Here is a 22,394-nt window from a genome sequence, read left to right on the forward strand (position 1 = left end):
ACCCCCAGCCTACATGAAGATCGCTGGGGATGCCGCATACACAACAGGGGGGCCCTCGTGGACGTCTCCATCCCTGAAGTAGTCGTTGGTGCTGTTCCATCATGTTAGCTCGCCGGCTCCTCTCACCACCAGCATGCACGCAATACCTGTTGACGGGAGCGCATCCAAACATGCCGGCAATCGCACATGGGCCGTTGACGCTGTCTCCGACGCCTCCCCACTCAGGAGGGACGCCAGTGTCGCCCGCATGGTGACCCTTGACTTGATCGTCATGCACGAGCGACGCTAAGAAGGAGAGAGGTCACCGCAAGGTATTCGTCCACCGTCTGAAGCTGATTGAACGGACGTCCGAGAGGGACCAGGATATATTGAAGCATCTGCAAACAACAGTGACCTCTACATCTTCCACCCATTCTATCAGAGCATGATTATGAATTTTGATATTGAACGGTATGTTTTCTGCAACACTAAACTGAGTGTAGCTCATAAACCAAGCCTTGCTGCTGTTCATATTCTCAGTCTGACTACAATCATGAGTGCCGGGTCTCCAACTCGGCTGCCAAGTTTATATGCCCATGTAAGCATGTGAGCTACGCCCTCTCGTCTGCTGCTCTGCCACGTTCTGCTCCTCCTGCCTTCGCGCCTCTTCGTTCTCAACACGTCCATGCCACCATCTGATCCCTCCGCCGCCTGTTCGGGAATGACTATTCCCGATCATAGCGGAATGACTATTTCTCAGCCCGCCTCAGCTGATGTGTCGACTAGAGCTTTCACAACGGGGAACTTCCGAACTTTCACAAATTGAAACTGAAACACTGACAGGGCCTCGGCCTCGGAGAGCACAGGGACAGCCTCGGACAGATGATCGGACAGACCGCCGGAAGTTGTGTATTCCTTTCTCACAGGTTAAAATCATCTATTCAATCATAGGTACGCAAAAAAATTCACAAATACTGCAGATACAAGGCAAGCGTGTCTCAGGCTACCTTGTCCGCGCAAAAATAAAAAAAATGTGACATGTGGCTAATGTTTGATCTGAAGTTGCCCGCGGCATCAAAATTATGTACACGATTTCATTTGTTGCAAGATTCGATTGCCAGAATCCACTTTGACCGATCAGTTTCTGAAACACAAGCGCACTCAAAAGTTCTGCGCTTCATGTTATCGCGAATAGTCAGTTCCCAGTGATTTCCGCTCCCTGCCTTTGGCTGAGCAAGACATGATTTCAAGGAGATGCATCCCTGAGGATCCTGGCCCGCAGCAAAGGCATCAGAGCTGACATAATACTCCAATGATGTCCCCGACAGTACAAAGAAGCGGTCCCTCCAGGAAGAATTGTACCACCCTCGCTTCTTCATCCAGCCTGTGTATTTGGGCGATCCTTTCTTCGCCGATTCTCTACAAGAAAAAACATCAGTGATGAACTATGCTCAGAGCAAAGAATGCAGAAAAAAAAACTCACTCTTCAGTAAAAATCGTGGGTCTTCTGTCAATTGCTTTGCGTCTGTTTTCAGGCTCAAAACAAGAAATTCCCTGATAAACAAGTGTTTTTACCTGTCATCCTCTACGATCTGTTTCAAGTGATCGATCCATGATTTCATTTGAAACTCGTCACTGCATCGACATTCATACGTCCTCTTCTTGACATTATCTCGAATGACGAAAACACTGGAATCATCTTTGTCACGCTCCACGTTGCATCCCGAAAGAAGTATCGTTCCCCTTGGAGATAGACCATTTTGATACGAGTCGGAGTTTGCGTAGTAGTCTAGACTCCTATTCTGCCTCAAGACGAAATATCGGCCTTGCCATGCAGTGTTGAACCATCCTCGCTTTTTCAACCAGCCTTCGTGCATTGTGGAGGAAGTCCTGCACAAATGATTAAACAGATATAATTTCCTCATGGCTATCTTCAGGAAACAGGATAATTACACTTACATGTCATTTGGCAACATCTTTTGAGAGTTGTTCTGCCTCTGGTTTGATTCCCAACTAAATAAGTTGGTGAGAGAGCTGCTTCGTTGAATGGTGGAGCTGCCCCTTGGCGATTCGGATACAGACGGGGAAGGAGTATCAGGAGGCTGATAAAGGAGAAAATGAGATGAAAAAAACACAATAAATCAAATGGAAAAATCTAAAATGACTCACAGAGTCTTTCCATCTTGACTGCATTTTTTCCGTGAAAGAAAACGAGCTCACTCGACCAGTGTCACATTTTTTCACCAATCTCCCATCGAACAAGCTGTTGAAGTACGGGCACCAGCATTTTCTACAAAAAACAAAATGAAAATTAGGAGACGATCGATAAAAAGTAAGAAGGTACCTGTGCTCAGGTGAAAGAGAGATCACAATTTCATGCAGCAAAGCAGCTTCATCCCTTCGATCCTGCCGGACCAACAAAGCACTCTGATGATCGAGGGTGCGTACGTGCTTCGGATTGAGAACAAGAGACTTTTCAAAGCATTCTTCAGCACCATATAAATCATCGAAATCTTCAAGCAGCAACAGACCCAAATAGGCTAATGTACTGCATTTGAGCTCTTGATCGCATTCCATTGAAAGTGCGGTTTCGTAATGCATTTTGGCAGCATCGCGTCGTTTCACTTCATGCTCAAGTCTGCCGAGATTGAAAATAATCTTTGGTCTCTCTGGGTCTACCTTCAAAGCGTGGAGATAGAGAGTTCTGGCTGCATCGAATTGACCAGTCCGATGGTTAATGACCGCAAGCGAATGGAGCGCCTTCACATCGGTCTCGTTATTACACAAAATTCTGCAGAAAATCTCAGAAGCTTCTTCTAGTCTCTTCTCCGATATCAATTTTTCAGCTTGGACGTGCAGTTTTGCATTGTCTAGTTGTTCTTTTCCTCGAATGAACGAAGATTGATTCAGGTTGAGTTTTACTTCCATGTTGGGGCTCACGATAGGAGCAAGCGACATCTTTGATTCTGTTCAATCGTCCAAAAGGGGTAATGTAATCCAGGTTGATTGCTAGCTAAATGTCGCACGATTGAGTCTGCTATCGAAGCAACAGCGACATGAACCAGCAAACAAAGCTAAATGGTAACAAAGTGACAGCCTGGCTGTACCTATGGGAGGCAGTTGATGGCAAGCTAACAAGAATCAGAAGTGGATAAGAGGGGAGAGGGAGGGAGTGATGAGGCCAGAGAGGGAGAGGAGGTGGCTGAGAGGGGTCAGGACGGGAGAGCGCGTGGCAAGAGAGCGAGAACCAGAGGGAAGGCGATTGCGGGAGGTGCTGTGGAAGTGAAGGAGGGGTTAGGGGTCCTTTCAAATAGGTGGGGTGGGTCAACATAGAAACAATTTGAGGTGGGGTGGGTCGGTAGTTCTGTACCCTTTGATTCCAGATGGGGTACCATGACCCGGAGGGACGACCAAGTGTCGTGGAGTGAAGAAATTTCTCATAGGCCACATAGGAAAAAAACAGGAGAAAGTGAAGCTAGTCAAGAGGGTGAACAGAAGGTCGGGTGGAAACTACGGCGAGAGGGTACTGTCATCCTTTTGGGTAGTCTGGGAGGTAGGGGCTTGAGATGCTAGTTTTGGGGTAGGGGTGGGGGTTGTATGAACGAACAATCCGCGTACTTTTGGGGAACGAGTGGTAAGACTACCCTACCACTTTCTCCGACTCAAGACAGTTTAAAGAGGGGGTAGGGGTCCACCAACATTCCTCAAGAAGGCAGGAGGCTGGACCCGTTTTTGCAAAAAACTCTGCCACGTTCCACCCCACCCCTCACTGTTCAGCTGACCCTACCCTGTGTCTCCGAGTGAAGCTTTCAGAACGACGTGGTTAAGTGGGGGTAGGGTACCTCACCCCCTCGGATATGAACGAGGCTCACTGATGAACCCTACCACTACATTCTGGGGAGGACAAGAGATTCTGATATGTACCCCCACCCCCTTTCTGAATATGAATCATACGGGTATTTCATGCGTCACCATCTCCATTTTTCCCCGGATAGTCTGCTCTGCGCCAACAGCTGCATTCCTCAGTTCGCACATTGTAAAAATTTAGTTGTGGTACAGTTTTAAAAGGTAATAAAATAGAATTTGGCACAGAATTTGCAACTCGAACAGTACTATGCATGGTTTTACTAAGATAATTCATGGTACTAAACCAAAAACAAGGGTTCGTCTACGTACTATTTAAAATTATAATACCTTTTCCAATTCGTGACCTTCAAGTTCCCTTGGACGACTGGTTTTTTTTTCACCGTTCCCTTCACGGTTACGAGATCACACCCGCACTGCAGGCTCGGACTCCCACGGTTCCGCCGGCCCGGAAGGGCCCCGGGCCCGGTCCTGGTCTGGCCGGCGCCGGCGCCCGCCCCGGTGGAAGCCTGTGACGCAGCCCAGGCTGAGCCTGAGTCACGGTGTGACTCAGGCCCCACTGAGCGGGCGGTGGCTTTCTCTCGTCACGTGTGAATACGCCGAAAAACGGTAAACTTTCAAGTTGGCAAACTTACTTAGTTCGCGGCACTGCCGCAGTCACAGTCGGATACTATGATTTCACTGAGTCAGTACAGGCTGATCGGACAGTTGGGCGGCCCCCGGGCCGGCTAGGCCGAGCTAGTGCGACTCCCGACGGTAGGCGGCTTAGGGCGAAGGAGGATCTCAGGAGCAACTCGCACTGAGCCTCGGTAATTCTCAAAGCTGAGCTCGAGTTCAAGTGCGATGACGTCATTGACCCCTTGCTTGAGGAAGCTTGCCGGCACATACAGGTCGTGCTGAGGGCCCATCTCCTCCCAGTACATCCCTAGGTTGATGCCGTTGAGCCAGAGGTACCCCTGAGCGCATCACCGTCAGCTGCGGCGAGGACGGAAGGACGTGGTAACACTGCCACTGGAACACCGGGAGAGTCGGGATGGGAGAATCTCACCTTGCCGAGCTTACGGGTTGAGATGAAGGTGTCACCAATCTGATCTGGGCGCAATTTGAACTCGCCCATCAGAAACAAGGGAGCTCGCTCGCGTTCTTTGCCGCCGGCGCCTCCTGGCAGCGAGAGAGACTTCAAGTCAGGTTATCAGGCTGCACGAGGACAAGGTACTTGATCTGAGGGCGGCGCGCAGAGCTTCCAGCGGGAAAGGGTCCAACACGAGGGGGAGGTTGAGCCAATCGCCTTCGATTTCATCATCGCCGAAGAACACTGGTCCAAACAAGCCCTTGGAATCTGCAAAACGATCAAGATGCTTATGAGAGCGTTGGAGTTGCTGGTGCTCCGGTAAGCAGCGGCAAGGCTACCTGTGAGGAACTGTCCGTAGTTGACCCTTCCGAGGTTCTCTACCAGGATGTCGAGCTGCTTGATGCCTTGGTCAGGCCCCACGAGGAGCGAGGCAACACTCGGGCCCTCCTCGTGCCGCGACATGACGGCAGCAAACTCGCGATCCATGAAGACCTGAGCTCTGTCCTTGACTCTCCCGACGGTCAGATTCTTCTCTCCGTTCTCCCTGCTGTTCAAGGAGATCCCAGGGCGGCTGTAGAGGACAAATCCGTAGTCGGCATTGATCAGCTCAAAGGGGAGAGGCCTCTGGGATGAGACTGCAATGCCGGAGACCTTGTCCAGGACATCCCAAAGGGACGATTTCCACGGCAGCTGCACGGTGCCCAGGTCCACAAGAGGGATTGCAGGCGGCTCAGGAGGAAGAGGCGTTCGAGAAAAGTTCCGCAGCAGAGACTGGAGCGCTTCAAACTTGTCCAGGTTGTCCGAGCCCACCCCATGCTCCCCACACTCAGATATCGGAGATGAGTAGTCGTAGGATGTGATGATGGACGCATACTGATACGGACGTGAGTTGTCTAGAATGTTTGCTCCGCTCCAGAAACCGAAATTTGTCCCTCCGTGCACCATGTACATACTGAAAGAGAACCCTTGCTCTATCATGGTCCTGAGTGTAGTGACCGCTGCCCTTGTAGAGGTACGGGAGACGTTCGCTTGACCCCAAACGCTGTACCAACCTGGATAGTATTCTGAGCAGAACAGGGGTGCTAAACCTTTTGGGTTCATCTCCAGCTGAGCAAGCATAGCCTCTGTCACGTTGCCACTGGGGCCGAAGTCGCCAGCGCTGAGGACGACACTTCCATTCAACGATCCTCGTCGCATGCTGTTGATGTCCCCGAAGTCTGTCGTGTACAAGATGACCTGGAGCACGTGGTCACTGCTTGCAAGACAACTGGAGTGTGGAGCGAAGACCTGCGGTCCAAGAAGGCTTCTGCAGAGGTGGATCAGATGATTGAGATACTTTCGATCAGCTGCGATCTTCGAGACATCTCCATAGCTTCCGAACTCGTTTTCAATCTGAATCATGATGACTGGACCACCGTGCTGGTATAGAAATCTCCGAAACCTGAAAGATCTTCAGCTGAACCTCGTCTTCTAGGTTGAGAAGGCACTTCGCCTGGGGAGAAGCATCTTCCACCAAATCTCCACCTCCTGGATGTAATTTGGCTCGTAGGTCCGCAGGACGAGCTCTTGATTCTTCAAGAGCCAAGAAGGGAATCCTCCGAATTCCCATTCAGCACCTGGGAAACAAAACAGCATCAGCAATGCTCCTCTCTCTCAATAGATGCGTCCGACATATGAAAGGGCCGGGTCTCAGGAGTACAAGCAAACCCAGCTCGTGGGCCAAGGCCATGAACTCTTCAACCTAGGAGAAAACTTCTCAAAATCTTCTACTTGATCGCCATACTGTTGGCTGCTATACATTGTGTGACCCCGAGAATCTGTACTGTCGCTTCTTACTCTCGTGAAAATTCCAAGCAACCTAAAGTTCACGCACTCATGAAACCTACTCACCAGAGAAATATCATCACATAAGTCTGGATCGCATTAAAGCCCAAGGCCTTGACTCGCTGCATTCGATCGCGCCAGTACCTGCACACGGATCGTCATTTCGAATCGTTACATTGCAATGTTCCCCATTACGCTTTTGGGATTCGAAAGTAATGCAGTTCCCCAGCAAATATCTGGAATGGCTGACCATCTTTGTAAAACTTGTTATCCTTGATGGAAAAGCTCCTCTTCTGGTCTCCTGCCAGCTCCTAGGATGAAACTCAGATGGCAGATAGTCACTTTGTAGAAGCTCACTGCATGGATCTCCCTGGACACAAGAGGGAAGCCATCGGCATGAAAATTGAAGATGCAAATCGCCACGAAAAACGTGACCAAGGGGCGCAATACAGCCATTCGTGGAGAAACCCACCAAGGAGTTCCAATGACTCCCCGTTCTGACCTTCAGTCCTGACCTTCAGTCTGTACAAAGTAGACTATAAATAGCAGTGTGTAAAACCAAACATGAAATATACACCACAGTTGTTGACATTTCAACTATTGAGGATCAATACAACTATATAATGCTTTCTTCCCCGACTTCCATCAGGCTATGCTAGATGGCATCGAACACTAAAGACCGCAAATTCAGCAATAGAAAGCATATCAGCACGGACCCTAACTAGCTATACGTCTAGCCACACGTGTAAATCGCCTCCTGCGACATAACTGAACAGCACATTGCAGTAATTTGAAAGGCAATGCCCTTTGAAAGGCAGATCGAAACGCAACCCTTACTTCTTCAATGGTACATAGAGCGATATTGTTGTCCCTCTACTCTCTATCGATCCCCTCTTTCACGTGCACACCATACAAGAATGATATCACTTCTCAGGCACCATTGTCAGCTAGAAAGGCATCGCTGTATCCGCGCCATCCCTGTTCCAACCTGGTTCCGTCGCTCGGACATTTTTGTTGTGCCGCTCCGACAAAAGTCTCATCAGGAAGAACTACTCTGAGGCGCACCTGATTTCCATTATTCCAATTTCACATTTGGTCCTGTGACTCTGAAATCTACTGCATTCGTACCCTGATTTTGCTTTAAGTACCCTACATTTGTATTGATTAAGTACCGGTATGAGGTCTCAAAAAGGAAACTATGGTAAGGTGGTGCCAAATTTACCGAGAAATTCAGACCTTACCTCAACTCGTTCCGGCGACAGCTGTCCAGGCAATGCAGGCGCCGCAGCTACCGACCTCGTAAGTCATCCATGGGCTCTGCCAGCAGTTTCTCTGCTTCTCATGTCCTCAATCCTCATCCTACTCATCTCCCATTATCTTTATAGTGCCCCAGCTTGTCTTTCTTCTCCAATGACGGCATATTCCACTTTCAGCATTCCACCCTCCCATTCCAGCGCTTCTTTGCCTAAGAATGCTGCCAAATTCTTCCACTTCATTGTACATGGATATCCTCTTCATGTCCCTTGAATGTTCTCTGTAATGAAGATGTCTTTGAGTTACTGTCACTTACTATATCCTCTATTTCTGCCTGTATGAATTGTCCGGATTTCAAATCTGATTTTCACTGCCCACCAACTCCAGCAGTTTTCTGCTCTTTTCTTTGTTCAATGGTGTCTCTTGTTTTCATTCAATAGAGTTTTGTCCATTCGTCTACAATCCCCGCATCGCTAAAATCCTCATTAGCCAGGTGGAACAACCGAAGGAAAGTCGCTTTTCGCCATACCAAAACAACGGAGGGTAAGAGATTGGTTTTCGGGGTGGGAATTTGAATTGACCCTGGTCTAGCACTTGCTTGGCACTTGCTGGTGCGGACTTCTGTATCATAGCAGCAGATTCGAGGTTGAGTCTTGGCTACTCTATCCTTTCTCGGAATACTCCCAAAGTTGCTCAGCTGACAACAAAGTACGTTGTTTCCCCGAATGTCGAATCAGTGTCTGATCCGATTTCATCTGCCAGAACATGCATCGCATCAAGTGGTTGCAACGCGGACATGGTTACACTTCAGAAATATCTCAAGTTTAAGATTCAGATGTATCTTCATCAACATGGAAAGGTTATCTTCAAATAGCTCTTGACAATGTATATGGCGCGTTGACAGCGGTTTTACACAGGAGATGTCAACTCCAGCCGTTGCACAAATGCTTGCCACAACCTTGTATCATCGTCGATTCTTCCCGTGAGCTGATGAGAGTTTCATGCAGCTTGTAATGATGTTGCAGCTACTATACTTTCAATATCGTCGGAGGGCTGGACCAGAATGGAGAGGGCTGTGTGTTTAGCTACGATGCGATCGGTTGTTTCGAACGCTTGAAGTACACGGTAGACTTTGTCATCCATGCTAGGCGTTATGGGAATGACAGAAATTTGCAAGGTTTCGGGAAGTGGTCATGCATTGATTGAACCGTTCTTGGACAACTTGGTCGCCTACAAGAACACAGATAACAAACCAACTATTGAGAGGTAATTTTTTTTGTTGAAACTTTATTGTTCTAAAGCTCATGAATTAGGTCCTGTGATGAAACTTTAGAGCTTGTGAAGGACATTTTCTCCTCGGCGGGAGAACGTGACATTTACACGGGGGATTTTGTTGACATTTACATCATTGACAAGAATGGCACTAGATACGAGCAGTTTCCTCTCAAGAAGGATTAGATTGATTTCTTGCTTGATTTAGCTGTGATTGAGATCTGGTTGGATTTAAAAGCAGAGAGGAATGTAGGCTTGTGATAGACATGAATATTAAAATTTGGAAGAACATTGTTGAACCATGAAGTTTGCTTATCATCAATTTCATTTGGAATGTCCTACTCAGGCTAGCATAACTTTCCTTATGACAGTATGCTTACTTATCAGAGACGGCAAAGTTGGGCTGAACGGAGTACTGTCCGAATGCTCCACGGTAATCGCCGACGGAACCCTGCGGTCAGGACAGTGAGATGCAAGACAGGAAGGATGAAGACATCACGTTGTCGCTGGCAGAACCATCACCAAGATCGACTACTCCTCCAAAGGCGATCTCAGACTTCTTGGGGGCAGGAGCAGCGAGGGCAGAGAATTCACGGATGTCAGAAAACATTTTCAGAAGCCTAGCAAAGTCATGATCAGTTTCTTACACAACGGGAGAAATGCGGAAAGAGCTTTGTTGAACATTTATAAGATTTGTGTGCAAAGCTGGAAATGGAAGAAGCTGCAACTTCTCCATCCGATGAAAATAGCGGCGTCTCAGTTTGTCACTGATACAACTGATTGAACAGGACTGTGCTCGGGTGAATGGTCAAAAAATACAAGTGATTGAACAGGACTGTGAACGGGTGAATGGTCAAAAAATACAAGTGATTGAACAGGACTGTGAACGGGTGAATGGTCAAAAAATACAAGTGATTGAACAGGACTGTGAACGGGTGAATGGTCAAAACCATGAGCTCCCCCAATCGAAACCACTCATAGCTCATCTGCGTACAACGGTATCTCCTTCATGGATTGCTGAGGTTTCGAATTCTCTCATCTTCACCGATCAGACTCCCTATTCCTGTCTCCTACCAACACATCGTGTTTCGCAGGGGTTATTGGAAGTACCCTCATGCTGCTTCTCTCTACAGCTCATCCCCCTCTGCTCTCGTCTCGACCGCGCTCCATGCGCAGAAATAGAACCGTCAAGGTCAATGGTAAAGTTTGAAACTTTCCTCCAAAACTTGACTACGCCAAATATCAAACTTGAAAATTTCTCAAGTTCAACCCGGGACCCCCCGGGCGGTGAATCATCATGGCACGCAGGTTCAGTGCGGCATGCGGCGCCAGCCTCGGAGTGTCAGGACCGACCGTCCGACGGCGGGGGCGGCCCGCGAGTCTGCCCCGGTTGGCCGCGCCGGCGGCGGCAGCTTCAGCATTGCCAGTGAGGGCCGCTGCCAGGAGTGGCCCGTAGACGCCAATTTAATGGCTTCGTGGACTTGCTTTAGCCATATGTATGAGTCATTCGCTGGCTAATACCCTGGCCGATTCTGAGTTATCAGCCCCCCGCACTGTCACTAAGATCCCAGCCTAAGTGAGCTATGATCAGTGCCCGGGCTGAGCTGCTAATATTTATACTAGACTGAGTCTCCATTGACGACAAACGTCATCCCCTTTGTTTCTGCCCAACACCCGTAAGGTCAGCAGGAAAGAGACAGGCCGACAGACGGTAATCTCACCGAGGTAGTGCCTGGCGTGTTGGAGGAAGGGAGCCATGTCGTGGTTGGAGATGGGCAGGAGGCCGATACCGACAGCACGGATGATCTCTCTCCTGACCTCGTTGAGCAGAGGCCCGGGCAGTATCCCGTACTGGAAGCAAATCTGCCGCCCACACTGTCAACCCCCAGGAGTTCAACAGTCGACCGCCGGCTGACCTCGTTCATGGTGCCTTTGGGGTAAACGGCACCGGAGGCCTTGACCTTCTGCTTCAGGACGTTCTGGATCAGAGACGCTCTGTCCTGTCTGCTCTTCGCGGTCGGGGATGCAGCTTCCCTGTCTCCTCTCCACCGATGCGCGTCGTTGACTTGGGATGAGCTGCCGCAGGAGTGAAGAGAAGAACCGGGGAGGAGGACTGAAGAGGAGGAGGAGGAGGAGCTGAAGAGGAGGACTGAGAAGGAGGGCTGAGGAGGAGGACTCGTGGGGAGGACTCAGCAAGAGAGCTGAGCTGGAGAACAACATTGGTACGAGATGACAGGGCACCTTAGCTGGACTTGAGAGTGAATGTAGTTTAACAACCGGCTCATGTTGTTGACTCCTGCATGCAATAGGACGGCGTCGGAGAACCTTCCGAGACTCCCTGGCGGAACATGAAGTGACTCTCCTCTCCTCCTCGTCTGCTGGGGATCTCACCATAGAAAACCTTGAACTCAGCATCTCCCCTGCCGCCCTCTCTGAACATGGCTGCCACGTGCGGATACACCACTCGCTGCTTGTATTCCAGAGACTTTTCCGCTACATCCTCAGGCACCTCCGCCTTGAATCGTTCCCTGCGTTGCTGGTGTCAGAGGAGGAGGAGGAGGAGAGCTCGAGTCGACTTTCTCTCATCCCACAGGGACATGTTGGTTAGGATAAGCCCCGAGCCTGGGGCAAGAGGACAAGGCAGGCGATAATCTCCCTGCAACGCCTTGGGCTGAAGTTAAACAGGATAGCAGCAGGGACAAAGAGAGGAGGGAGAGGAGGAGGATGAGGAGGATGAGGATGAGGAGACTGGAAAGAAAGATAAGTTAGGCTGCCAAGTCAGACCATATCGAGATAGAGCTCTGGGATAGAGCCGTGAAGAACTGCGAGGCAGGTTCCGATCTGATCACATACAAGTCAGGAAGCATCCAGCAGCTGCAAGCATCATCTCGCTACCATCTTGCGGATCTGATGCAGCATGAAGCTGTTTGCGCAGATCTCAATCTTCACGAAAGAGGCTGAGGCGTTTCCCTGATACAAAGGTATCGCTGTCAGGGGCAAGAAGAGAAGGGAATGACGAGGAAATCATCACGTCGTCAAAGTGTAAAGTGATTGGCTCGGCGTGACAACGATAAACGACTCGTTTCGAGTCGACAATGGATCTGTTAACACAACTCAAATTCAGTCAAGGGCAGGAATATGTCGGGTACCTCTTAGGAAACTTTTTCGCACGCCAAAAGTCCAGATTTTCGTCACTGGTGTTCGATTGGGAAGGAACCTGATCAGGAGTAGGTGCAGCAGGAGCTGCACACTTGAATCAACTTCGACGGGTGCAGCAAAGTTACAAGCCTGCTTCATCGTTGATATCCATGGCACCCTCCTTCGTCGAGGCGTTCTCTGCCATCGAAATGTTTGCACCAGGTTCGTCGACTTCCATCGCCCCTTCAGATTCCATCTTGACATCTTGGTCTGCGTTGAGATTGACATCTGTCGTTGGAAACATTCTCATCCTTGAATGATTCTTCTGCATCAGCATGTGTCAGGATTCTCCTGCTAGTTGAATCGATGCACCGTTTGGAACAGAGAATCGGACACGCTGTCCCTTCCACAGAAGTTGATGAAGAATTTGTTGCCGGAGAATTTCTTCAACAAGCTGTTGAGTTTGTCCACCTTCTGATCGATGTCAGCAGTCTGAACATTCAACATTTCCGAGCAAACAAAAGTTATTCCTCCAAGGCTTGCAGCGTGGCTCGACCAAGGGAAAGCAGCAAGTGAGGAGGGCGAGGATGCGATGATGGGTGATCAAGGTGCAGTACAAGTGGCGATGGGGCCCAAGAAGCAGCGGGGAAGGATACCTCCGCCCCGAGAAGACAGGAAGGCAGAAGATACTCGTAGGTTCGCAGGGAGCAGATGTTGCGAGCTATTCAGCTTGTCAGTCTTCCCCTACCTCCTCTCCATCCCTCACCTCTACAGCGTTTTGGAGCTCGAAGAACAGCAAGGATCCTTACCGCTCCTCCTCTTTTTTCGCTGATTTCATTCAGCGCCTTCACCTCCTGAAGCCGGGGGAGTGAGATAGTACTGAGAGCCTGTCATTGCTTTCACCTCCACGTGAACTCCGTCGGCCTCATCATGGCCAGTTGAGCGATTCAGCTGCAGCTTCATCGAGATGACATTCAACGCTTTAAATCTGTCATGTTGGCGAAGAGGAGAGAGGAGGGAGGGAGGGATGGATGGATGGAGGGAGGGAGGGAGGGAGGGAGGGATGGAGGGAGGGAGGAGACAACCTGCGTGCACGCCCTTATCTGTGCGACTTGCCCGGCTCAGGCACCTAGTCTAGAGTAAGGGGACGAGGAGGGAGGGAGAGCAACGAGTTACAGTTGTTTTGGGTTCTCCGGGTTCAACACGGCGATCAATCCAGCCTGGTGACACACCTGTAGGCCCAAGATGAGAGGAGAGGCTACGGGAGACTCGTCCAGCACCTCCATGAGCTCTTGCTCCACTGTTGGATGCGCAAAGCCGCGGGTCCCATCCGTCTCCCCTGTGTCCTCACTGACATCATCAGGCATCTCGCCGGAGGGTTGGTCTCTTCTCTTCACTGTCGATCGTGGCTTGAGCTGGATCTGAGATCCGCAGAACTTGGTCCCGAGGTAACCCACCAGAATCAAGCTGTTGAGCCTTTTCAACTTGTGTGACCGGTAGCTCGTCCCCCCCTGCCCTGCGGCCTTTGGAACTTCATCCCGCAGCGTCTCAGCCTGCCCTTGTGCATCCATCGTCTCAACTCCATTCCCGTGCGTGGAAGTTTGACCTGAAGATCATCGAGTCACCGGATCCCTTCCTCTTCGCGGCATTCCAACCGCAGGTGAAGAAGCTTCTTATGCCACTGAGAGACTGGAGCAAAGAAGAAAAGATGGAGCTCGGTTTCTCTTGAACATCCTTCCTCACAACCGGAGCATGTGGCCGTCTTGATCGCGTTCCTCCTCGCAGACGCATCTGGCAGGCATGAGTCAGTCCTGACACCACCTTCACCATCCCCTCGTGGGCGCTCGAACCGAAGCTGCATCCGTCCTCGCTGCGGTCTCGTTGCTTTCCTCCTTCCCCAACGTCTGGTTCTCCTGCCCTCGGACATGCTTGTGCTCTTCAGCAGCCCCTTGCAACGTGTCAGGGCAACGTTGCTGCGAAAAGAAAATCACCAGAGGTCGCGTTGTCATGCTTTAAACTCTTGTGCAGCTCAGAGTCGACAGAGGATATCACACCATGAGCACAGAACCGCTCAAAGTCCTTCTGTATGCTCTTATCCTTGAAAAAGATTTGGCTGCTGTCAAAACTCTCGTCCTCCCCAGATTCTTCGTCCTCACACGTCATGTATGAGCTAGATCCTCCACGAAGTCGGAGATTGGAGTGGTGTACATGAGTAGAGCGGAGGTAGATGGAACATCCGGCTTGCGTAATGAGCTTTCCTTGGGTCGCTGTCTGAGGAATTGAGGAGAGAAAGACAAGCAGCCATGCCAGATATGCGCCAACATGCTGACGTGAACGTGCCTTGCGCCCCTCCGTTCCTTTCCCGCTCACTCGCATGCTTGAATATCACCCCTTGGTGTTCACTCCCGACCTATACCGTCCACTCGTCTTGTCCCCATACCATCTCTCCTTCTTCCTCTTCCTCTTCCTCTTCCTCTTCCTCTTCCTCTTCCTCTTCCTCTTCCTCTTCCTCTGCCTCGTGCGCTAGATGAGCATCGCCTGCCAAGGGTCTTATTGAGTGTCCTACGTTTTTCCCACCGTGTGGGGTAAACACACAAAGACGCTTTCATGGCTGGCTTATTGTGGGTGGGAATGCGTTGGGCGATGGCGGAAGGAGGAGGAGGAGGGGTGGGTCTGGTGTTGAGGAGAAGATCAGAACAATATCAGGACGAGATCCAGGAGCTCAGGGGACAACTCAAGGTCATGGAGGAAGCAGAGTGCTCCGAGGAGGAGTTGATAGAGACTGGTCCGGAGCAGCGTAGCACGGACCCCGAACGAGACAGGGAGCTGCTCGAGGGGTGTGGGTTGCACGACAGGTCTTTGCAGGATGAGCATATCTCGGGGCTGTCAGCGATGGGAGCGACTGGCAGCCGGAGGCTGCAGGTAGTGAGGTGTAGGTATTGCATGAAGGCGGGGGACGTCAATGTGATGAAGAGGTGCGGGAAGCACCACAAGGAAGGCTGTCTAAGGTACGTCACTTGCCCGCAAGACCTGGTCAACAAGGTTGCAAGGCTCAAAGGAGAACTGTCTGCCGCCATCTCTCGAGCAGAGGCCTCCGCCAGGGATGACTGTGTCGTGGTTGCGAGGAGGCATGCAGAAGGGCCCGCATGCAGATGCGGAGAGATTGACAACGGGGATGTGCTTGTCGCTGTGGACAACCATGTCATAGGTGAAGAGCGAGCCTCCGGCTCTTGGCATCCCGTTCCCTGACTTGCTCATCAGGGACTGACGTGCATAAGGCCTCCAGGCTGATCCTCGGCTCCACGGGCACCGTGTGCAGGCTCAAGATAAGGAAGGAGAGCGGCGTGCAGAAAGAAGTTCACCTGACTCGGGTTGTCATCTGGGGTCATTCAGCTCCGGCGGGCTTGTTCGCTCCGGAGAAGAACTACATCGCGATCCCATCTGGCGTCTTGTGCTGACCAGGACCGTCCCTAGGCGCGCAGCTGCCAGGTTGTGTCTGTACTTTAGACATACAACCTGTCTTTAATTTGAATCTCTTGGGACTATTCCCGTTGAACTACTTCTATGGTGTAGAACACCATGAGTTGAGTTGTGACATTACCAGCTCATGCTCGCACTCCTGCTCCGCGGTTGTCCCAATTGCGGCTGATAACCATGTCTGCACCAAGAAACATGAGACTAACGAAGACGCACTTGCAGTTGTTAACCTTGGCAGCGCAGGTTGGAACCGACTACCCCTCCTCAAGTCCTTTGGTAACGACGATGCTTCTGGAGTCACGTTACCCTGTGAGGAAGCGCGAGTTGATGGAGTTACGTTTCAACCCGCGCCTGGAGACTTGACCTGCTCAGTTGAGTCGTAAGATCTTCTGCTAGTATTCTCAAAACAATCGCACATCTTGTGCAGTCCGTGATGGGTCGTGCGACTGACGAGGGTTCCATTCCTTCCTTCACTTCCCACCTGCCAGTTCCACGGTGTCATCCCACCCGCAAGCAACGGCTGTGCTGGCATTACCGACTCTCTCCGCTTTCAGGATTGTACAGATAAAAACGCCCTGTTGTTTGAGACTGAAGTTGTAATGTGTCACTCATCGAGGCAGATCGTGCAAGTATCACCTGCACAAGGTTCCAGCCCTTGGGGGCACGTGGGAGCAGACCGCTTCCAAACGCGCAACTGCCCATCAGTACAAGTCAAGGAGGTTGAACGAGGGTGCAAGGGTCCTTGCTTTTCGAGGACGGTACTCTCTCTTTGATTGTTCAGTTGGTCTCTGAGCTGATGGAGACGCGAAGTTCAGAGAATGGTCTGAAACAGACTACACGCTTACAAAACAAGATGCAAAGACGTGGGAGGTTTGGTCGGTCCATGCCTGTTTGACAGGTAGTCAGATGAGCAGGTCTTGGTGGTGTTTAAAGATATCACCTGATGTACTGAGCCCTTACCCTTCCTCACAACATACGAGTAGTCGCCTCTCTTGTCCTGGGACTCCTTCAATGAATGTTGCACACTACAACACTAGCTGGTACAGCGTGTACTGACAGCCCAGTTTCGAAGCCCTCCAAGGACCTACAGCATGAAACACGTCGGTGAAACAAGTCCGGCATTGGTTTGAAGTTGAGGTACTGACGGCGCCAGACTGCTGTATGGGACCCGAATGATGCGCTTGCCATGTCTTGATTGCCGTAGAAACATCTCTGGACCACTGAGCCCACTGTAGTCCGATTTTCTGTGCCCGATAAGTAACACCCTGCAAGGATGATATGAGATCTTCTTACCTGAATAAGATATTGCCTTTCGAACCCATCTTAGTATCGTTTCTTGTGATCAATCGTGTGTGCCTTTCACCAAATAGTCCCCTGATTTTTGTTCCAGGTCACTGGGAAAACATCGAATATCAATGCAGACATCAATTCAAGCACAGAAAGAGCATCTCTTGCAGCATCTTCAATGATCATTGATCATGAGTCTCATGTCCTCCTTCCTCTCCTTCGTCTCTTCGCTCCATCTTCCATACCTTGTGACATGTCGCCGTCATCCTTGTCCCCTTCTTTTGCATGTCTCCAAATCACTGTGCCTCCACCCCCCTCCAAAGTCCCCATGATATATCAAGTACCCCTTCATTTCCCCAGAAATACCCACCCTCCTCCACGTCCACCATCCCCACCCTGGTCAACTTTACAGAAAACCCAACTTCTTGCAAGAAAAACAGTTCCTGATGTGTACCGGACCCCCTACCCCCCATGTATCCTATTATGACCCCCAGTTCCCCAAGACCCTTCAACCAAGCTGCGGCCCCTGACCAGACTCCTCGACTCTCCTGATTGTCCTCGTACTGATTTTAACTTAACTTTGAGTAAAGAGTTATAAACCTGAAATTTGCACCGTCTATTTCAAATCCTGAAACCCGTGACGCCACACCCCCATTGAATCAGTGACTATCGGATACCGCCGGGGCCGGGCGGCCGGCCGCTCGCGACGGTGACCGAAGCCGAAGTTGACTTGTGACTCGCCGTACCGTAGTACGGTACCGTACGGTACTTGTGACCGTACAGCTCAACTAGCCTAGTAGTCAGAGTCGCTTCGGAAGCGACTCTGACTAATAAGTTGCGGCAGTGCAACTTTCACAGTCCGGGACCGTTCAACTTGCCAACCGTTGAACTGTGACTTGCAAGTCACTGACTCGCAACGCCGTTGGCAACTTGGCAAGTTGCCGCGCGGCTGGGACTCCGAAGTTCGAAACTTGAAACGCTACCGTCACCGGGTGACTCAGGCTCGCCGATCATGCATGACCATTCCATGGCATTTACTAATGCCCAATTATAAATTAATATCCTTTTAACAAACACTTGTACCTGTTAATTTGATCATAAGCATACAGTTTTTAGTCAATTTTGTACCAGAATGATTTGTACCACTCAGTACTCTTTTATATTCGTTTTAAGCATTTGAGTTCCGGCTTACACGCCTCTTAGCTGCTCTCTACCCTGTGTACCGGTATGTTTATCTGATATGGAGGGGGTAGGGTTATTCGTATATTTCGATACACGCTCATGAAATCTTATATTAGTGTCAGCCATTGACGAGTGTAGTAAATCCAGCCAATAAGTATTTTTGTTTTCAAATCAAGGAGTCGTATGCCAGCTAGCAACGGCAATCTTTTTTTTCTACACCGGTTGTTTTATATAGATACCTACCCTATGTCTATAGGGTGCCACCGAAACACAGGTCCCTTTGCCCCCGATCAAAGAGCAAATAATTTTCATTAAAAATCCTGAGATCTCCATTGCAAGTATCCCTCCCCTCCTCCTTCCATGCTCTTCTCCCTCCCTCCCTCCCCCCCTGCTCCCCTCACTTCCTCCCTGCTCCCTCCCTCCCCCCTGCTCCCCTCCCTCCCCGTTGCTTCCCTTTCCCTTGCGCTCCAGTTATAGACACCAAACAAATGAATCTTCACCGTCGTGTATCAGCAACAAATGGAATTCAGAGAAGGCGAAGGCAGGAAGATTTCGATACATTCTTGGAGCAGGAAGAGACTTGTGATGAGTCAAAGACACCTGAAGATTTGAAGCTTCGAATGATCCTGCATACGTCAGTTGATGATCGAGACTTGCCCAGGATGTACTGGAAAAAGCCAGGCAGTAATTTGAATATCATACTTGAGCCTGGCACAGGGGTTCAATATCAGTGTGAAGATCACAGGGGCGTTGAAGTGAATCGACTGGGCATGATCAAATCGCTGCACTCAGATGCACAGGTTGTCGAAGTGTACATCATGTACAATGGAGTCCTCTTGGAACATGTAGACGAAACCATTATAACTAATCGAGTGCCCTGTGTGGCCCTGAAAAGAATTTTGAACAAAGTTGGAAACCGTGATTGTTATCAATCAATTTACAAGGATACGGATGAAATAAATGCTATACCAAAAATGTGTTTCTTCAGCTTTCCTTGCATGTTGGAGCATGCCAACGATGATCTCCACGATAATTTCAGAGTGCATGGGTATATATTTTTTCATGAAGACGACATCGAAAATAATAAATACTGTGAAATCTCTCACTTCTCGATTGCAAACCCGGCACCACTCGTTGAAACGATGGCGCAAACAACTTTCTGTTCAGCGGCGGAGTACAATCGGATTTGTCGAGATATGACCGAGGTCAAAAAGATGTTCAATCAGTGGTTGAAGTCAAGGAGTGAGACCTTTGAGAAGAATTTTTGTTTGTTGTTTTCCATTGATTTTCGTTGCTTTCGATTGCTTTACAATTTTTGTTTGTTGTTTTCCATCGCTTTACGTGTGACATGCTCGTCACAAGCCATGTTTATGAACTCCGAAAACCTCAGCATCTTTTCGCTGCCTGTTTCACAACCTCGGAATCATCGCCGTCTTTGTCCAAACCTACATCCGCAAGATGTTCCTATTCGCTTGGGCACCCGCTTGTCTCCATGCTTCTCTTCCCCACAACTGATAAAAACATTACATTCGCAGGAATGATATTCAATGGAGACTCTACCTTATGTCTTAGCTCGCTGGTTCTGATACTGAGAAGTCCTGAGGGAAGTTCATTCACATCCGGCATTCATGGCGTTGAATAGTTCATCGATCTTACACTTGCGATCTATTTGCAATCAAGTTGCCTACACGACTGACATGCCTTATGCTTATGTGCTTGGTTGACACAGAGAGGAGGAAGTATGGGTCTTGTAGAATGCCAACCAAAACAACAATCAATTGCCTAATCAGAGAGATCCTTTACGAGAACAATCTTGACACCAAACAACTCTACAGTCAGAGATGTGCTCGAAGCTCAATCATACGAAAGAGGGTTGTGGATGCTTGATCACCAAAAACGAGCAATTCTCCATCTTGCAATGAGCATCAAAAGGATTCGAAAACAGCCCTAGGCTCTGGAATCCATGGCGATGCTGATTCCTACAGCTTCCTTTGAAAAACAAGCTCGAGCTGTTTGAAACGTCGTCTTGCAGTATGTCGCAAAAAGTACAAACATTCACACATGATCCAACCTTGGATGGCCTGGAGCTTGAATACGATGAAAGAGCCATTGGCTGAGAGCCATCTGGGATTCAAACAAACGCCGCCTGCGCCGGCGGGTGCGGATGCAGCAATGGGGGAAGGGTAGGGCAGGCGATTTGGTTGTATATGCACCCCCCAGGCGTGTAAAAGCGTGTAAGGTCAAAAATAGTTTTAATGTTTGAAACCTTGTTGTTTGGAGGAAGCAAGAATACTTGTAAACCTAAAACTGCTCGACACGGTCCCCGATTCAAACATACTTTCAACCATTATCGAAGTTTCTGGTACAAATTTTCAGCGCGCCGACCATTCAAAAATCCTGGGCTGAGGTACCCCGCTCGAAAATGATCAAAAGCGAGCATTAGAAAATGCCATGGAATGCGCCCGGCGCGGCCAGTCCCGGGCCGCCCGGGCGGCCGGCGCGGGGCGGCGGGGGAGGACGCGTACAACTTGGCAACTTCCGGGCCGCGGCCGTGCTACGGTCACGGCTGAGAGCCCGGGAGTGCAGTCTACCGGCGTGATCATGATGCCCGGCGGCGGGGCCACGGGCCCGCCGTCCGACCGTGTGGAGTGCAGCCTGGCGGCCGCCGGCGGCGGGCCTCCTGGTCCTGCGCCGCGGGCCTGCGGGCGAACGGGCCGGTCCCCCCGGGCCGGCCAGGGCGGCCACGGCCGGTACCGGCGCCGCCGACGCGCCGCGGCGGCGAGTCACCGTCGCCGCGCGGGCCCGGCCGCCCGGCCGGGCCCGGACTGCAGTGCGCCAGCCTGGACTGCCGCCGGGAGTGTCACCACTGAGCGGGGATGAGGGCAGGGGATAGCACAATGATGAGGAGGTGACGGGGCAATATGCTGAAGTGGCGGACGAGGGCACAAGCTGAAGAGCTGGAGGGGGAGGGAGAGAAGAATATGAAAGAGAGGAAGCGGAGGGAATGGTGGAGATGGAGGAATGAGAGCGAGAATGGGGAAGGATGCAGAGGAGAGGAGCAGGAAAGAGAGGAAGAGATCGGTGAACGCTGAGGAAACGACAGGTGTAGTGTTTCACTAGGAAGGATGCATCTTCTGGTGCGTAGTTAGCAGGAAAGTACAGGTCAGAAGGAAGGTATACATCAGTGTTGCAAAAATACGGAGTGAGACAACAAAGTTCTCATGGAGTGAGGAAATTCATCTATGCTGCCACTCTCTCCAATTTCTCCAACTGCCTTACATCTTGACAGTATCGATCCTGAGCGGATGGACTTTCTACACTGAGATCGTCGGCAAAGGTAGGTGGATACGTGAAGATGGTTCACATGACAATACATGACGTCTATTCTCAGCGTAGCCTGTCGAACGAGCCATGACAAGGATCAACCTGAGTTTGCTAGCAGTGGCCGTTGCCGCCTGCTTCTGCATCCTGCTGTGGACAAGATCAGCTCCCGAGCAGTCGCAAGTTCTGTTTGATGAGGCTGACAGCGAGAGGAAGGTCAGGAATCGAGTGCAAGGTTCTGAGTTCAACCATGACCAGAACTCTCACTACACTGTGTGGCACCGAGGTTCGTGTCCCTGAAGTTGCGCGTCCTGATCAGTAAGCTGATTGCCAGCTCATTCTCCCTCCTTCAGCGTCATGCACGTCGTTGAGCCCAAGTCGGGGGAGCGCGACCGGCAGGTTGTGATGGAGGCTCTTGGTATGCCGGAAGCGACTGAAGATGGGGATGCAGTCAGGTGGGATGGGCTCGTTGATGCGGCATGCAGAGAACATGCTGCAGAAGGACAACATGCAACTGGCGCAGGAGAACAAGCAGTTTGCAGAGAGCAAGCCCAAGGGACTCTACAACAAGATCCGACACTCGGACGAAAGGCCCGAGAAGTACGAGGAGGAAGCCGTGGACCATCAGATCGACTCGCAGTACAAGAGCAAAGAAGCGCAGAGAGAGTCGCTCAAGTCCGAGCTGGAGAGGAGGAGGGGGGATGTTGCGTCTGCTATCGCTGAC

At 50.5% G+C, this 22,394-nt stretch overlaps 7 protein-coding genes across 7 annotated transcripts; 3 read left to right on the top strand and 4 right to left on the bottom strand.

The window, feature by feature from the left end:
* Positions 1 to 9: 9 nt before the first annotated feature.
* On the bottom strand, positions 10 to 377 carry GUITHDRAFT_103109 (hypothetical protein; the record flags this gene model as incomplete). Its single annotated transcript, XM_005838116.1, has 3 exons — positions 10 to 91; positions 147 to 256; positions 306 to 377. The coding sequence occupies 3 exons, from the start codon at positions 375 to 377 to the stop codon at positions 10 to 12; spliced, it is 264 nt and encodes an 87-aa protein (XP_005838173.1).
* Positions 378 to 1,073: 696 nt separating this feature from the next.
* GUITHDRAFT_103110 (hypothetical protein) lies at positions 1,074 to 2,907 on the bottom strand (the record flags this gene model as incomplete). Its single annotated transcript, XM_005838117.1, has 6 exons — positions 1,074 to 1,398; positions 1,463 to 1,504; positions 1,555 to 1,781; positions 1,825 to 1,869; positions 2,149 to 2,269; positions 2,324 to 2,907. The coding sequence occupies 6 exons, from the start codon at positions 2,905 to 2,907 to the stop codon at positions 1,074 to 1,076; spliced, it is 1,344 nt and encodes a 447-aa protein (XP_005838174.1).
* Positions 2,908 to 4,571: 1,664 nt separating this feature from the next.
* GUITHDRAFT_103111 (hypothetical protein) lies at positions 4,572 to 7,195 on the bottom strand (the record flags this gene model as incomplete). The annotated part of the gene is made up of 10 exons (XM_005838118.1): positions 4,572 to 4,799; positions 4,892 to 5,004; positions 5,060 to 5,182; positions 5,254 to 6,356; positions 6,429 to 6,531; positions 6,623 to 6,656; positions 6,714 to 6,773; positions 6,823 to 6,883; positions 6,935 to 7,050; positions 7,097 to 7,195. 10 exons carry the CDS (start codon positions 7,193 to 7,195, stop codon positions 4,572 to 4,574), a joined length of 2,040 nt encoding a protein of 679 aa, XP_005838175.1.
* Positions 7,196 to 8,007: 812 nt separating this feature from the next.
* On the top strand, positions 8,008 to 9,555 carry GUITHDRAFT_151006 (20S proteasome subunit beta type 1). Its single transcript, XM_005838281.1, has 8 exons — positions 8,008 to 8,038; positions 8,483 to 8,536; positions 8,585 to 8,701; positions 8,756 to 8,852; positions 8,911 to 8,975; positions 9,019 to 9,118; positions 9,171 to 9,259; positions 9,307 to 9,555. Exons 1-8 carry the CDS (start codon positions 8,013 to 8,015, stop codon positions 9,449 to 9,451), a joined length of 693 nt encoding a protein of 230 aa, XP_005838338.1. The 5' UTR covers positions 8,008 to 8,012; the 3' UTR covers positions 9,452 to 9,555.
* Positions 9,556 to 10,884: 1,329 nt separating this feature from the next.
* On the bottom strand, positions 10,885 to 14,566 carry GUITHDRAFT_134700 (hypothetical protein; the record flags this gene model as incomplete). The annotated part of the gene is given in 19 exon segments (XM_005838119.1): positions 10,885 to 10,928; positions 10,987 to 11,128; positions 11,182 to 11,341; positions 11,507 to 11,603; positions 11,657 to 11,793; positions 11,842 to 11,936; positions 12,050 to 12,106; positions 12,161 to 12,235; positions 12,297 to 12,366; positions 12,415 to 12,482; positions 12,776 to 12,895; positions 13,060 to 13,124; positions 13,255 to 13,383; positions 13,489 to 13,532; positions 13,580 to 13,635; positions 13,684 to 14,009; positions 14,029 to 14,194; positions 14,254 to 14,351; positions 14,395 to 14,566. The coding sequence occupies 19 exon segments, from the start codon at positions 14,564 to 14,566 to the stop codon at positions 10,885 to 10,887; spliced, it is 2,121 nt and encodes a 706-aa protein (XP_005838176.1).
* A 444-nt stretch (positions 14,567 to 15,010) lies between these two features.
* GUITHDRAFT_134701 (hypothetical protein) lies at positions 15,011 to 15,861 on the top strand (the record flags this gene model as incomplete). Its single annotated transcript, XM_005838120.1, has 2 exons — positions 15,011 to 15,611; positions 15,665 to 15,861. 2 exons carry the CDS (start codon positions 15,011 to 15,013, stop codon positions 15,859 to 15,861), a joined length of 798 nt encoding a protein of 265 aa, XP_005838177.1.
* A 5,775-nt stretch (positions 15,862 to 21,636) lies between these two features.
* Positions 21,637 to 22,368, top strand: GUITHDRAFT_161639 (hypothetical protein; the record flags this gene model as incomplete). The annotated part of the gene is made up of 4 exons (XM_005838121.1): positions 21,637 to 21,686; positions 21,741 to 21,956; positions 22,005 to 22,069; positions 22,122 to 22,368. Coding segments are annotated over exons 2-4 (507 nt in total), but the record flags the coding sequence as incomplete, so codon positions are not given.
* Between the last annotated feature and the right edge of the window lie 26 nt (positions 22,369 to 22,394).

The sequence above is a fragment of the Guillardia theta genome, assembly GCF_000315625.1.
Source record: "Guillardia theta CCMP2712 unplaced genomic scaffold GUITHscaffold_12, whole genome shotgun sequence".
Classification (NCBI taxonomy): domain Eukaryota; class Cryptophyceae; order Pyrenomonadales; family Geminigeraceae; genus Guillardia; species Guillardia theta.